This window comes from Poecilia formosa, unplaced genomic scaffold, assembly GCF_000485575.1.
Source record: "Poecilia formosa unplaced genomic scaffold, Poecilia_formosa-5.1.2 Scaffold174, whole genome shotgun sequence".
NCBI classification, from domain to species: domain Eukaryota; kingdom Metazoa; phylum Chordata; class Actinopteri; order Cyprinodontiformes; family Poeciliidae; genus Poecilia; species Poecilia formosa.
This window is the reverse complement of record NW_006800113.1, coordinates 929,888-944,518: the sequence shown is the minus strand read 5'-3', so window position 1 is coordinate 944,518 and position 14,631 is coordinate 929,888. Positions and strand designations below refer to the sequence as shown.

Below are 14,631 nucleotides of genomic sequence, written 5' to 3'. Positions count from 1 at the left end.
GCACTTATTTTTTCCAGAACCTTTGTATTTCCGAGAAAACTAAAGCTGTATAAATTGTACGTCACTGATATTTTCATAAAATACAAACCAAGAAATGATCATCAGAATACAAAGAAATGGCTCCTTCATATGGCAGGAGACAAGGAAGGATGGGGAAAAGGAAGGATGCAAGGCAGGAAATGAGTTAGAAAACTTGGAAGGTTGGACTCAAGGAACGAAGAAAAGTACAAAAGGAAGAAGTCAGACACGTATTTTCAGCTCTTCAGACTTGTCCCAGTTTAACCACAGCGTAAGGATGTTATTCTACATTTATTTTACAATAGAAAACAAGTCAACACCACACCAAATGTTACTTGTACACTTTGAAATGACACAGAAAAAACTGTTTTCTAGCATTCACGTGTGCAGTCCCAACACTACAACCAGATGTGTCCTCGTCTTCATGATGTCGGGTGTAACGCAATCCTGAAACAAAGGTGGTGCGAGGCTGAAGTCGCACTGAATCCAAGGCCTCCGCTGTGCCAACAGAGCCAGAACACACGGCCTGCACCATTCCCATCCTCACTGATTATTCGCTAAGCATCAGGCTTTCTCCTGTAGGGAATTTCCTTTTCTGTGGGTTGACAAGGAAACTCAACAAGGCAGTGTTTGCCTGCTAGTGCTCTGCACACTCTTCAGTTCAAGTCATGGAGTCACTGCCAAGCCATTCATTTCAGCTATTTGAAGCACATTATACTGTTTTTACAGACCAACAGAATAATTTGGCAGTGCTTTGTCGTAAGTTCGTTCAAGTCTCTGCAGGATGTGGATTTTTACCCTCACCAAATCTGCTCATTCGTTATGAACATGAAATGTTCCATATTTTCCACGACTGGACGGTCAGTTTTGCACAAAGCGAAGAAGAAGAAGAAGAAGAAAAAAAAACCCCCCCGAAGATCTAACCATTTTAATGCACATTTATAGCAACCAATGCAGAACATACAAAAACAAACGAAGTTTGTTAATCGAGAGAAGATCCGTAAATTAAAAATGACTTTTAAAACAGCACAAAAACATGAATTAGACATGTTGAATACAGAGTACACACTTCTATGGGCTCATCAGCAGGGGGTCCTAGAGTACTGTCACATGGTCACGCCCTCTTACTACTAAACAGGGCTCTTATGTAAAGAAAAGTGATGGAGAGTAAAAGTTCGGATGAAGACTTTTAATGCGTTTTACTCTCAGGACACGCAAACCTCTGGTTGAGCTGCGCTCAGCTTGCTGCTGCCCGTTTCAGCAGCCTCGCCTGCCGGAGCCGACCCGCTCTCTGACCTCTCCGGGGCCGAGGTCTGACCGGCCATGGTCCTTCTGAAGAGACGGATGCTCATCTGGAGCAGCTCGTTGTCCACCACAGGTGTAATGGGGTACTGCTTCGTTTGACCCTATTGAAAGGAATATTTTTTATTTTCTCTTTTACACACGCGTGACATTTTATTAGTTACGAGTTAAGGAGCATTTAGTTACCCTTTCGTTTTTCAACAGCTGCCGGCGAATGGCAAAGTCCCTGCGAGCGCATAGCGCCTTACAGCAGGGTCCCAGGTTGCTCAGTAAACCGGCCCTCTCCACCCGCCTGTTCAGGGCAGCCATGTTGAGCGCTCCCAGGTCATGCTCAAAGAGCTTGTCAGCGTCTGATATGAGAGAAACAAGAGCGTAATCGATTACAAAATAATTTAAAACCAGGAGCAAATCAATATAAAATCATTTGAAAGAATAAAATAAAAGAATAAGATAAAATAAAAATCTCTTTGCCAGGTTTTGTAACCACAAGGCCAAATAGAGATTTAAAGAGGAGCAACAATAGCAAAAGAGGTGGATTAGAAGTGCTCACTAACAACTGATAGTGTAATTCTAGTCAGATTATTGTGGAGCCTCTTCTCTGTTGCCCCGGAAACAGAATCAGGAGACTGTCTTCAGTCAGAGGCCTCCTGAGATTTGCCGCAGGAAATCTCAGACACACACACACACCTTTGGGATCGTCCAGCTCCGACCTGCACACCTCTTTGACTTGTTCTAAGAGTTCTGGGCCTGCGAGGCGCTTGGAGATGCCCGCCCTCAGCAGGACGGCGCCTGGCGTGAAGCGGAGCAAAGCCGCACCCGCCGCCCGCGGCTCCTGCTTCTGCTTGGGCATCAAGCTGGACCAGTCCACGTCGATCACATCGAGGGGACCTGTGGACATGTGCGAGGTTAGATAGGTTTTGTGGAATTACTTCAAAGAATGACTGCAGAAGCTAGAAAAAGTACTGCAGCCAAGTACCTGTGATTTTCTCCTCCTCCTGCTGATCCTCCTTTTTCTGGCTGTCGGCCAGAATTTCATCCAGCTCATCGTCGCTGATGGGTTCATACTCCTCTCCAACAGAAGCGATGGACTGCTCATCTTCTTTCCCATCATCCTCTCCTAGAAAAATGTTACATTTTAATTCACATGAAGAAGGTGAGGTGAAGACGTGTTTTTTTTTTTTTCCCCCGTCTTGTCTTCTCACCGTCGATGCTTTCTGTCTTCTCCGGCTCGCGCTGATCTCCAGCTGGATGGTGACTGTTGCTGGATTTCTCTGGCTCCGGAGGGCTGAAGGCTTCTCTCGGGAGCAGAGGCTCGAAGTCGCTCCTCACCATGTCGCCTCTCGCGTCGCCTCGTGCCGCAGCTCTCGGGTCGCCGTGCGGCGGCAGGTCCATCATCACCCTCTCCCGTTCTCGATCTGCACCTCGATCGGCCCGGCCGTCTCGGTCACGCTCCCTCTCGCGCTCTCGCTCGTGCTGCTGGATGAGGCCCTCTGGGAGCAGCCGCTCGCGCTCCCGGATGTCCCTCTCGCCCCTTAGCAGCGGTTCCCGGCCGGGACGCATCAGCATGGGGTCGCGACCCCGGCTCGGCCAGTCCCTGGGTTCCGGCTCCCAGTCTCTCTGGGGCTGGACGGGCTGCTGGAGGTGCAGTGGCGGCGGCGGCTGCTGCTGCTGCTGGTTCTGCTGGGGGCGGAAGTCCTTACGATCCCGCTCTCGCTCGAAAGGCTCCCGTTCTCGACTGTCATAGGAGCCGGCTCGCGACCTTGACCTGGCCTGCCTCTCAGAGTCCGGAGAGCTGCGCCTGGAGCTGTGGCTGCGGGAATCCTGACGGTCTACAAAACAAGTCAGATCAGAAGTTTAGGGCTGATTTGTCTTAATTACTGCTCTATTTATGATGTTCTTTCAGCAAATGGCTTTTTTTTTTGAGTCTGTCTGTTTGAGTCCAGCTAAAAATTAATCGTTTACTAAATTAGTTGCCGATATTTCAACAATTGATTCATCGTGATTAATCTGGTTATTGGCTCCAGACAGGTTATGAATAACGACCTGAAGAAGTGCTGCGGCTGGGCTCCCCTCTCCGCAGCTGATCGATTCTGGATTTCCTCTCGCCCCCAGGAGGATCGCCCACCATCGGCCGCTCTCTCTCCCTCTCCCTCTCCCTTTCCCGCTCTCTGTCCCGGTCCCGGTCTCTGGAGTTGGAGCCCTGCAGCCGGCCGCGGCGCAGGCGGGGCCCCTGAGGGTCGTCCAGGTGGGCCGACTCGCTGGAAGGCGAGCGCGGGCGGCGGGACGACGCCCGGCTCTGGTTGCTGCCCATGCTGCTGCTGCGCGCCGGCTCCGGCGGAGGTTTCCGCAGCAGCGGCTGGGACATCAGCGGCTGCGGCGTCAGAGTCTGCAGCAGCATGGGGGGGTCCGGGGAGAGCAGCGGGGCGATGGGTGGCGCGCCCCCCCGCTCCCGGTCTCGGCCCATCCTGTGTCCGGCGCCCCTCCTCAGCGGTTCGGACGGAGTCCTCTCAGCAGGAGGGGGCGGGGCTTGTGTGTCTGCCGCTCCTCCTCTGTCTGACTCCTCCTCATCGGACCAATCGCTAAAGTTGTTCGCTTTGGAAAGCGGGGAGCGCTCGGTGTTTGTGGTGGCGGCTCCATGACGATCTGGTCTCATGGACGGCGGTGGCGTCCGGGGGCCTCTCTTTCTCTTGCTGGGCGCCGCCTGGACGGCCGTCTCCTCCTCTGATGCATCAGACTCCCCGCCTGGCGACCGCTTCCTCTTCCTCTCATGTCCCTTCTTCTTGGCTCCTTTTCTCGGTGAGTGTAGAGGCGGAGGCACGTCTGCAGACACGCTGGCTGGAGGCTCTGTGGGAGCAAGAGCAGCCCCTACAGGAACATCCTCTTCCTTACGCCCTTTTTTCACTCCCTTCCTCTGCGTCTTCGTCTTCTTTTTGCCTTCCTCGTGGGACTGGGCGGCGGCGGTGTCTTCGCTGACGGTGGGAGTCGCTGCAGGTGGAGGCGGTGGAGTTGATTCTCTTTGGTCTCGGCCTCGGCCGCGTGAGTCTGACGTAGCATCGGGAATGTACTCCGCCCGCCTCTCGCCTCCTCGGCCTCGATCTGCGCGCGTCTCCAGCTCGTCGTGGCGGCCGCGCGCGTCCCGCTTGTCCCCGGCTCCCCGGCGGTCCTCGTCTTTCCAGTAAGCGGCCTTCTCACTGGGCGCGGCGCTTCGTGGCGGCGACCGGGACAAGCGGTCCTGAGGCCTCACCACCTGGCTCAGCAGACGGTGCTTATCCCCGCCTGCACATAAAACACGTAGACGGGGGAAAAATGTCAGAAATTAAACACTCTATTTTAGGGGGGTAAGCTACATATTTACAGACGGGTAGAAATGTTTTAGCACCCCTGATAAAGACATTTAAAAAGCCTGTAAATAGATACATTCTTTTTGCTGCAGCGACAAAAACTGACTCAAACATTTACAGCATCTGAGTGTCACCCAGTCTCCATAGCAACCATCAGATTCCTCTACACTGACGTGTTCTATGGAAGCAAAGCCTAAAAAATATATATATATTTTATTCGGTTTCCTAAGTTCTGCTGGGATTTCTAGTCTATTTCTAGTGCTGAATTTGAGCTGGAAAGGAGAGACTGCTGGAAAAAAATGTGCACAGCTAAAAGAGATGACCATAGTCATGTGTATCCATGGCAACAAACTGGGAGTTTGTTTTTTTTTTGTTTGTTTTAACAGCCAGAAGGATCTTCAAAGACTCGCATAAAACTTGAATCACGGCCCTTTTAAAGAGAAGCAGCAAAAGCAAATCTAGAATATAACCTCCAATAATTATGGCTCCTCTTTTCCCCTTAACTGAATAAATTAACACATAAGTTAACGATTACACGTTTCAGAGCGGGTTCGTACCACTGCAGTAAAAGCTGCATTTACTTCAAGGCTTTTCACGCATTTTTACCAAGAACGCCAGCAAACGGATGTGTCTGATTGGCCGATAAACAGAAGGGCGTATTTGCCTTACACAAGCAAATCAAACAGCAGTGTGTCCTTTTCAAAAAGATTTTCCCTACTGTCAGATGGAGGCAGACACACGGGGCTGGGGAGGAGGGGCTGAGGGTGGAGCTTGGCCTGCCCGCGGCCGGCCGGGCGCTCACTTTTGTCCTCGCCGCTATTGTAGCCGTCGCTGTCCGCCGGGCTGAAGTCCCGCGCCGTTCGCTTGGGCAAAGGCTGGGGGCTGGGGCTGCTCTCCACCCGGAGCCTTTTACGGCTGCAGAGAGGCGGCGAGAAAGAAAACAACCATGAGCCACAAGCGGGTAAAAGGGACCCAGTTTATTAAATATTAAAATTAGAAATGCGTGGGAAAAAAAGCAATACAATTTAGCTAGGATTTATTTTTTTAAACTATAATTATTTAAATGTACAATTCATCTATATTATATATTTTAAAACTGAATCCAAATATTTTTCATTCAGTCAAGCTGAGAGTTATTTTTTGAATTTTTATTTTAGAAAATAATTTTATAGTTCAACGCTGCAGCGTAACAAATGCTGAATCCAAGAAAATATAAAACAACTATTTAATTTTCATCATTTCACCTTCAAAATTTGATAATTTTATAGTGTACTTTGCTAATGTAAAAGTACTCAATTTTAATTTCCAAATTATATGATTTTTTTTAGGTATTTATCCCATTTTGCTTTTTAAATTACACGTCATAATCAAAATTAATATTCCTCTACTTTGTAGAGATATACGATGCAAAAACACAAAATCTTACCAAGGTATGTTTGATCTAATTTTAAGCGCAAATATCTTAGCAGACTTGAAATGGGGAAAAAACTAACTTATAAGTAACTTTTTTGCAAGAAACAGGACCTCGTTTTAAGTAAATAATTCCTCAATATTATTTAAACAAGACATTTTTTCCAGGTTTCCAGTAAAACAATCTGCCAGTGGAACAAACACTTTTGATCAGTTTTAAGATATTCTTTATTTCAAACAAGATGTTGCTCAAAAGTTATTTGTAAGTTTTGTCATATTCCAAGTGTAGGTGAAAATACTTGGCAAGATTTTGTTTTTAGGCCAATCAACCCTCCTGCAGCATCACTCATTAAAATGTAATTATATTTATTAAAACTGAATGAATGTTTCTGCAGCTCGAGATTAAGCAGATTAAAGCGGAGGCTGAGATTAAGACGTGCCTCATCTTCCGCTCGTCCCTGCTGCCCTCTCTCCTCTCCCGCCTCTCCTCCCTCCCTCTCTCTCGCTCCTCCCACTCCCGCTGCCTCTCCCGCTCCCTCTGTTCTCTCTCTCTTTCCCTCTCTTTCCTCTCCCTCTCTCTCTCCCGCTCTTCCCTCTCTCTCTCCCGCTCCCTCTCCTCCCGCTCCCTCTCTCGCTCTCGTTCCTCCCTCTCCCTTTCCCGCTCCCTCTCTCTTTCCCGTTCTCGCTCCCTCTCTCTCTCCCTGGCCCGCTCCCTCTCTGCCTCTCTCTCTTTCTCTCTCTCCTTTTCTCTCTCCCTCTCTCGCTCCTTCTCTTTCTCCCTCTCTCGCTCCCTGTCTCTCTCTCTCTCCCGCTCCCTCTCTCTCTCCCTCTCGCGGGCCCTGTCGTCCCGTCTGTCCTCCGCTCGGTCCGTCCTCCGCTCGTCCCTCTCTGACTCCTCGGATCTCCTCTGATATCTGTTTGGAGAACCTGAAAAAAAAAGAAAAGAGAGGGAAAAATAAAAATCTTCTCCAACTTGTGCAAAAAGGCATGAAGAAAAAGAAGGCAGAAGGAAACAATAAGATAAACTTGACATTGAAGTGTTATTGCAGAAAATATCTAATCAAAAGAGAAATTTAGAAATAACCACTAGAAATACATCAGATTCATTTCTTGATTTGAATTAATTAAATACATTTAGTTCCCCATTCTATTCTGATTTTTCGTTAAATTCCTAAGCGCAGGCTGAGTGTGAATAGCAGATAATTGTTTCCAGACATCGTTCATATTTTCAGTGTTTCTCTCTAAAGCTGACGTTCCCTGCAGTTCCCACGGCGACCCCCACCTCTGTCTCGGTTGTCCCGGTGATCCCTCTCTCCATGCCCCCCCCTCCGGTCGTAGGACGAGTCTCTAGCGTGGTCTCTGCGGTCGCTCTCGTAGCGGTCCCGATCCGAAGTCCTGTCTGAGCCTCTCTCGTTGCCGCTCCGCTCCACGCTCCGGTCCCGGACCGCGCTGCTCCGCGACTCCCAGTTGTCATAGCCGCTGTCCAGTTGGGAGCTGCGGGAGTTTCTGTTGGAGCCTGGGTGCAGGAACAAAAAAACGTAATTCAGGGTTTCTGGAGGTTTCACCAACTCAAATTTAAGACTTTTAAGACTAGTCGATGTCAAAAATGATTAATTACTTGTTTTAAATATCTGAAATACTGCCAAAGTCAGCTAAAGTCTTTCCTCTGCTTACATCTCCCAAAATGCTGTGTGATTCTGGATCAGAGTTACTGTTACTGATTTATTGCCCAGGTCTTCTACCTAGCAATGGTATAATAGCAGCTGGTTAGCGGATGTCTGAGTGTCTCAAAGATTTGCCTGACAGAAAAATCCCGCAAGACAAAAATAAGCTCCAATACAAGCTCTAATATTGCTGCCAAAATAAAATTTAAGACCTGTGATGAATGTGTTTAAGGTTAACTTAAGTTTTTAAAATGAGTTTAAGATGTTTTAAAGGCATCATTTTGTATACATGAATTGAACATCCTGGACATCCTGTAAATGAAGGAAGTGAATCACATGATGAGGTCTGCGTTTTGTCTGACCTTTATCAGAGGCTTCGTTGGCCCGCCCCCTCCCTCTGCCGTTCCTCTCAGCTCTGTCCATCTTGCTCTCCATCCTCCCTCCATCGTCCCGCCCGTGACCTCGCCCATAAGCCCTGTCGTCCAGAGGCGGCTCCTCCTTCCTGTAGGCGTCGCCCCGCTCCTTTTCCCTCCCACGCTCCTTCTCCCGTTCGCGGTCGCGGCGCTCCAGTGACTCCCGGCTGGAGCGAGTCTCCGCCTTGATCTCTCTGGAGTCCTTCAAGTCCCTGCCGTCTCGGTTGTCGCGGGAATCTCGGGTTGCTTCTCTTGCTCGCTCACGAGCGTCACGTCGCTCCCGGGCCTCTCTGGTCTCCCGGTCATCTCGAACTTCGGAGTCATAGTCGCGATCGTCACGATCCTTCTCTCGTTTGCTGCGGCTCTCTGCGACGAGACGCAGAAGTTTAAGAGCATTCAAGAGGAAATTCTACCTACAGCTGAATTTATCAAGGCCGTATCTCTCTGGCCTTGAGATATGACAGAAAAAGCAAAAAGATACCGTCTCTGTGGTCGTGTCTGCGCTCCTGGATGGGCGGGGTCCGTTCTCGGTCGCCGCGACTTCGCTCTCTGCCCCTGGAGTGGTGGCGGGCGGGGCTGGACCTGTTGGACCGCCGGTGTGGAGAGGAGGCGTCGTGAGAGGTGGGAGGCGATCGGGAGCGCCGAGAGTGGAGAGGCGAAGAAGCGCCGACCTGCGCTGCGGAGCTCCGGTGGTAGGAGGGGGAGGAGGAGCGGCGCCGCCGAGGGGAGGGGGAAAGGCGATGAGCGGAGGAGCCCGACTGGGATGAGGGGGAGTGGTGGCGGGGGAGAGTGGGGCTGCGTTGGTGGCGGAGCGGGGAAGGAGACCTGCAGCGACAAAACCAATCCCTCAGCACTACTGTTTTTCAAGTTTTAATAACAGATCGGGTAAAGTAGGAAGAACACTTTCCCACGGTAAAATTCAGCACTTTTCAAGCATTTTTATGGTACAATTTCAAACTTCTCTATCACCACTTTGGAGATAAAACCAATTTAAAGGAACTAAATCACATATCGTTATTACTGCTATTAATAATAATAGTATTTTATAGGGATGCTCCGATCAGGTTTTTTGCTGCCGATTCAGATATCGATCATCCATGAGGCCGATTTCTGCCGATTGCCTGGATTGGCTGCTAATTGTTCGGTTTAGGTATAAATGATGCCATGTTATCTGGCAAAATGGAAAAAATTATTTGGCAATAAATTCACCTAATTTAGACATAATAGACATATTTTAATACAAATCTAAAATATTTTTATTCTTCTGTTACATGCTGCAGCTTTAAGCAGACTTTTGGTATGAGAGTTCACTGCTGGGTGCAGCAGAAACGGCGCACCGTCTGCGAAATGTTACTACAGCGCGTAGCGGCGGTCCAAGAGCGAGGGCAGAACCAGCGTCTTACACCGCCAGCTCCAGGACTTCCATCATTTTTCCATGTTATGTGTTCAGCTTTCTGTCATGATGCTAACCCAGGTGAGTGTTGGTAGTTGTGCGCTGCTTTACCTGCTATCTGGCCGCTCCGGATGTCCTTTTTTTCCTGCACTGAGCCTCGATATAGCCAAACTTCAAGTGCTTGTTTTTTTTTTTTTAAATGCCATATTAGATTTGTTGTGTTGATGCATGTTGACCTGCTTCACCCCCGAGGTAATTTTCCACCGCAACACGCAACACGTCCCCGTTCACTCAGAGCGTTTATAGTTGTGCTTGTGCAGTGTGAAGACTGCGAAATGAGATAAAGGTGATCGGTTTTGGTGATCGGCACTCATTCTATACACCTGACTGGTCTGAGAAAGTTGCAAAAAAAATCTCTAAAAAATGTTCTTGCCAAATTATCTGGCATTTACCGAGTAGAAAAAAATGTTGGCGGTTCTAGTTGACCTAAAACAAGAGAAGTTTGGTCTGATTTAACATTCAGGTGTCTTTTTTATTATCTTTAAATATCTGGTTTCAACTGTACATCACGCTTTCCAAATTTAGACTTTTAAACAAAACGATAGATTGAACTTCATCATAAAATCATGCAGTTTTAAGGTCTTTATAAATAAAGTTCAAGCATTTTCAAGGATTTCAAGCAATCCTAAGGGGACGCTAAAAAGAGAACTTGGACAAACCTTTGGGGGGGGAAGGCTAGAGACGAGGCTTTGTGGGAAGCTTTGGGAGAAGCTGACTTCTTCCTGGCTGGAGGCGAAGAGTCTCTGGAGGGAGACGACACGCTGCCCGAATGCTCCTCTGACGTCAGCGCACGCTTGGCCTTGTGGGAACTCTCTGAACGATCCCTAGAAAAACAGAAGGAAGCAAAGTAGTTGAGGCAAAATGATAATAAAAGCAATTTTGTTTTACAAATCTGGTAAATTGTGTGAATTTAAATGTGGGTTTGCAAACACGTGAACCAGCTTTGTTGCATCAACTTGGTTTGCACGGCATATTAAATACAAAATATTTGGGTTGTTCTGGAAAATTAGAACAAAATCAAACAGCTTGGCCAATGCACAAAGCATTCGGCGGAGGCAGCATCATGTTTAGTAGAAAAAAGCTTTGACAAAGTGGCATTTTTTCTTCCATGTCATCTTTCTGCACCAATTTGTGTTGGCATTTCACATAAAACAAGAAAATTAATGTATGTTTTCATAAATTATAGACAAAGAAGACAGTAAGAAAACTTTGGTTGCAACAGCTGACCTGCGTTTCTCCTTCTTCTCTTTGTGTTTTTCCGTATCTCTGCCCCGGTCTTTCCCTTCTTTCTGCTTCTCCTCGGTCTTCTCCTTGTTTTTGTGTTTGCCTTTATGCTTCTTCCCGACCACAGGAATGTCCAGCGGGACAGGGGGAGGAGGACTCGGCGTGCGGGGGCCTTTTTTCTTGCTGTGACTCGCTTTTGTTGGTCTAAATAAGACATAAAATGCAAATTTATACAAAAACCATCACGTTCTGTGATTTCAACTTAAGTTTAGTCACTGCAAGGAGGATAAAACCCATCTTCTCAAAGAGATCCCTGCATACCTGGTTGTTTCTGAAACGGCTAATGCCAGTGCTAACTTCTTCTCCTTCTTCCCAGACGCGGCCCCTTTGACTCCACTCTTGTGTTTTGGGGAGCCGCTGGACTTTCTGGACACGGGCGACTCTTTGGAGCTCAGCAGCTCGTCAGAGACCTGTTGGATGGAGCGGATCGAATTGAAAACCACGGTAACAACCAAGCTGCGTCTGAATCTGTGCGCAATCAGGCGCCTCTTACCTTCGGCAAACCCGTGCTTCTGGTCTTGGCGGGGGTCTCGTCTTTCTTGATGACTATATCTTCTCTCTTGTCCAGGTTCTCCTGCTCCAGCTGCATCAGTTCTCGCTGAATTTTCTGCCGCTTCATCTCGAGGGACAACTCGTAGTCGTAGTCGCCGATATCAGAATCTGAACGTCAAAATGGGAGGAGATAAATGTTTAGTGCACAGAAACACGCCAGGTATAGCATTTTATGAGACGTAATTATGAACATTCGGTGCTAATATTGTTTTAATGCACCTTCACGATTAGTTTCCCACTCTGCAGGCTCTTCTTCACTGGCCGGGGTACGCTCCTTTGTGATCTTTATGTCCTCCTTCTCTCTGTGTCGCCCTCTAGAGGGATCTCTCTGCTATTAAAGGCAAAACTTACAAATCACTCAAAGTGTAAGTTTATAAGCTGTTCCATTTATTGCTTTTGATTAATCTGGGCTTAAAACAACATCTCACGGTTCCATTCTCAAAAGAAAGAGTCACTGCTACTAGAAAAACTCTCCGCAGCAGAACTTACTCTCACTGTGGGGGATGTGGGCTCGTCTAGGTCTCGCTTGAGGTTTTCCGGGTCAACATCCTGTCTTTTATTCTTCATCCTCTCCCGTAGGTCACCTGTGGGCCTCTCGGTTGTCCTGCTCACACAAACGGATATGCTCAGCGTTTGGTTTGATGCGGGTCTAATCTGCGTGCAGGTCTTACCGGCTGAAGGTGAATCCTTTGCTTCGTGGCTGAGTTCCATGTGTGTAGCGGCAAGTGTTGCCGTAACTGCAGGTACCGGTCTTCAGCCAATTTCTGCAGTGACTCTGAAAAGAAATGCACGGGTTAACCTGAGGACTGTCTTAAAATCCAAATTTTTCACATTCAAAGGCATAAATACAAGTTTTCCTTTGATGTTAAAAGCAGAAATTTCTATCCAGGCGATACATTAAATATGAAACCACTAAAAGCAACAGACGGATAACCAGATTTATCGATGTAGGTGAAGAGAAAAAGTGAATGACGCTTACATCAGCAGCATTACTCCCGGTGCTGGGACCGAGTCTCTCAAACACGCTGGGCCGGCGAGAGGGGGCGGCCGGGTTGGTGGTGCTGCTGGTCGTGGTGCTGCTGCTGCTCCCGCTGTCCGAAATGGTTTTTGAATTCTCCACTGTCACTTTCCGCCTGATCTTGGACATTCTGCAGGACTGGGAGAGATTGCAGTACGGATAGATTGTTGGTTTGAGCCGATTTTTATATGTTGAACTCACAGTTTTAGTGTCGAAATGAATCGACTGTCAACATGATGCGCTTTGCAAAAAATATCAGATATGGATCAGGGATAAGATGCTTGGATGAATTATCAAAAACTCAGCAGTACATGCTCTACATCAGTCAAGATAGAAATCTATTCTATTTTTGACCTTTATATATATAAACTGTTTTATTAGTTTTGTGTTTTCACAAACAAGCAAAGAACAAAAGAAAAACTGTCGCTGTACTATGTCACATTCATATCATATAATGTCTTACCCATCACCAGAGTGGTGATGGGTAAGGCACAGGACAGACCTTTATATTTTTAAGTAATTTTAGTTCCATAAAGTATCTACCTAAAGATAAATTTGAATTATTAATGCTTAAAAGAAAACACACAACAAAAATGGCGATATTATTACTTTATTTTCTCCACTGTTTTGTTCTTGAAGAATATCAATAAATGTTAAGTTTGAAAGTATTTGTTTATGGACTCCTGTGTCATGCAGTCACAGCGGTAACTAAAATTACACACAGATGTACTTCACTTTTATCGCTTTCACAATAGTACCACAAAATATTGTGAGGAAACCTTAGGGTCCGTATCGCCCACCGCTCTGCATGACATTTATTTAATTATGTTACATATCATCACATTATTATTATTATTGGTACTGAGAAGCCGTAATTATGCATCCAACATAACACAGCAACAAATCAAACAAAAATACAATCATATGACAAAAAAGCTAAGTAATGTTTAAATATTCCCTTGATTGACACTCTGTAATCTAACGATTTGCGTTAAATTCAAATTTTTCTGAACGGTAGCTTAGTTTATATCTTAATGCTGCTGATTTTATAACACTATAAATGACATTCCAGTAAATCTGGTTTTAATATTTACATAATTGATGCCGATCGAGTTAGTGAGGAAAACGGCAATGAATGAGCAACAGATGCATCAACACTGCTCTGCGGCTCAAACAAGTTAGCATTAATGCTGCAAAGCTCAAGGTTTTCTAGTCAGTTTTTATCTAAATATATAGTCATAATACTGCACCATATTCTCCTTTAATCTGTATGAGAATTAATTTTAAATATTAAGCCGTTTCGAAGCCATAGCTTTTGACTACTTCATACGGGAGAATCCTAGCAAATTGAGGCTAATGCTAAAATTAGCATGGGCCCTGGAGCAATTTGCAGCAGAATACAGGCTAATAATGCGGATATATAAACTAGGTCTCACCCAGGATATTGTTTTGGTGTCGCATCTACTTTAGACTAGTTAGCGGAGTGAGCGCTTGTTAAAATAACAAGGCTTATTCTTTCAAATCAAATGCGAAGGCTGCCCTGACAGGCGACATGTTGGCGGAGAGTCGCTCACCGTTCTTCTTCTATGGTATTGTTAGAGGAACTCTGTAGCGAGCTGACAATACCGCCACCAGCGACTTTCTAAATACCTTCACTCTACGGAAGAGGATTGGAGACTTAATCTAAGAATTCAGAGAAAAAAGAAAAAAGTCATTTCTAAGATTTAAATCTGAATTCTTAGAACAAGAAATAGAAATTCCGGCTTCAATCTAAAAATCCTGACTTTAATCTCCGAGTGACTGCGGCTATCTCTATAATTTGTGCACCTTTTTCAACCGCAATTTTACCTTCCACTCAACTTACCATTTTTGTTTTGATGCAGCACTTCAGAAAGCTTTCTCAGAAACGACCCCCTTTGTATCAATGAGTGTTGAACAACCGACAAAGCAAAAATCATAACATGTTTATTAAAAATCCCACAGAAAATTTCTCAAAATTTCCAAGAAATTCAATTTAGGTTTATTACTCTATAAATAAATGTAATTTATTGTTAAAAAAATGTACACATTATTATTTTTTTTTAATTTTTCATGAAAAACAAGCTGCTGATCAACAGTGGCACCACTGAACAGGGGACCAGTAGACCCATCCACCATAAAGTCATGTATGCATATA

The 14,631-nt window shown here is 46.3% G+C and overlaps 1 protein-coding gene across 2 annotated transcripts; it reads right to left on the bottom strand.

Moving 5' to 3' along the window:
- Positions 1–290: 290 nt before the first annotated feature.
- On the bottom strand, positions 291–14,055 carry zc3h13 (zinc finger CCCH-type containing 13). 2 transcript variants are annotated; one of them, XM_016678143.1, is made up of 20 exons: positions 13,892–14,055; positions 12,417–12,593; positions 12,109–12,212; positions 11,927–12,041; positions 11,657–11,768; positions 11,379–11,545; positions 11,147–11,295; positions 10,829–11,029; positions 10,261–10,425; positions 8,630–8,973; positions 8,098–8,514; positions 7,354–7,587; positions 6,512–6,998; positions 5,380–5,576; positions 3,364–4,596; positions 2,523–3,149; positions 2,297–2,437; positions 2,008–2,208; positions 1,507–1,670; positions 291–1,424 (listed from the first exon to the last, which is right to left on the bottom strand). In XM_016678143.1, the coding sequence occupies exons 2-20, from the start codon at positions 12,582–12,584 to the stop codon at positions 1,224–1,226; spliced, it is 5,427 nt and encodes a 1,808-aa protein (XP_016533629.1). In that variant the 5' UTR covers positions 12,585–12,593; positions 13,892–14,055; the 3' UTR covers positions 291–1,223. The 2 variants fall into 2 exon arrangements, with proteins under 2 accessions (XP_016533629.1, XP_007565388.1); XM_007565326.2 differs by having other exon boundaries at positions 5,464–5,576.
- Positions 14,056–14,631: the final 576 nt, after the last annotated feature.

Bases quoted from the DNA above. Each gene is read 5' to 3' on its own strand.
- zc3h13 (XM_016678143.1), bottom strand. From the start codon at position 12,584: ATGTCCAAGATCAGGCGGAAAGTGACAGTGGAGAATTCAAAAACCATT. The intron at 11,769-11,926 runs GTAAGTTCTGCT...TGCCTTTAATAG, and splicing joins CCACATCCCCCACAGTGAGA to CAGAGAGATCCCTCTAGAGG. The intron at 11,546-11,656 runs GTGCATTAAAAC...TTTGACGTTCAG, and splicing joins GTGGGAAACTAATCGTGAAG to ATTCTGATATCGGCGACTAC.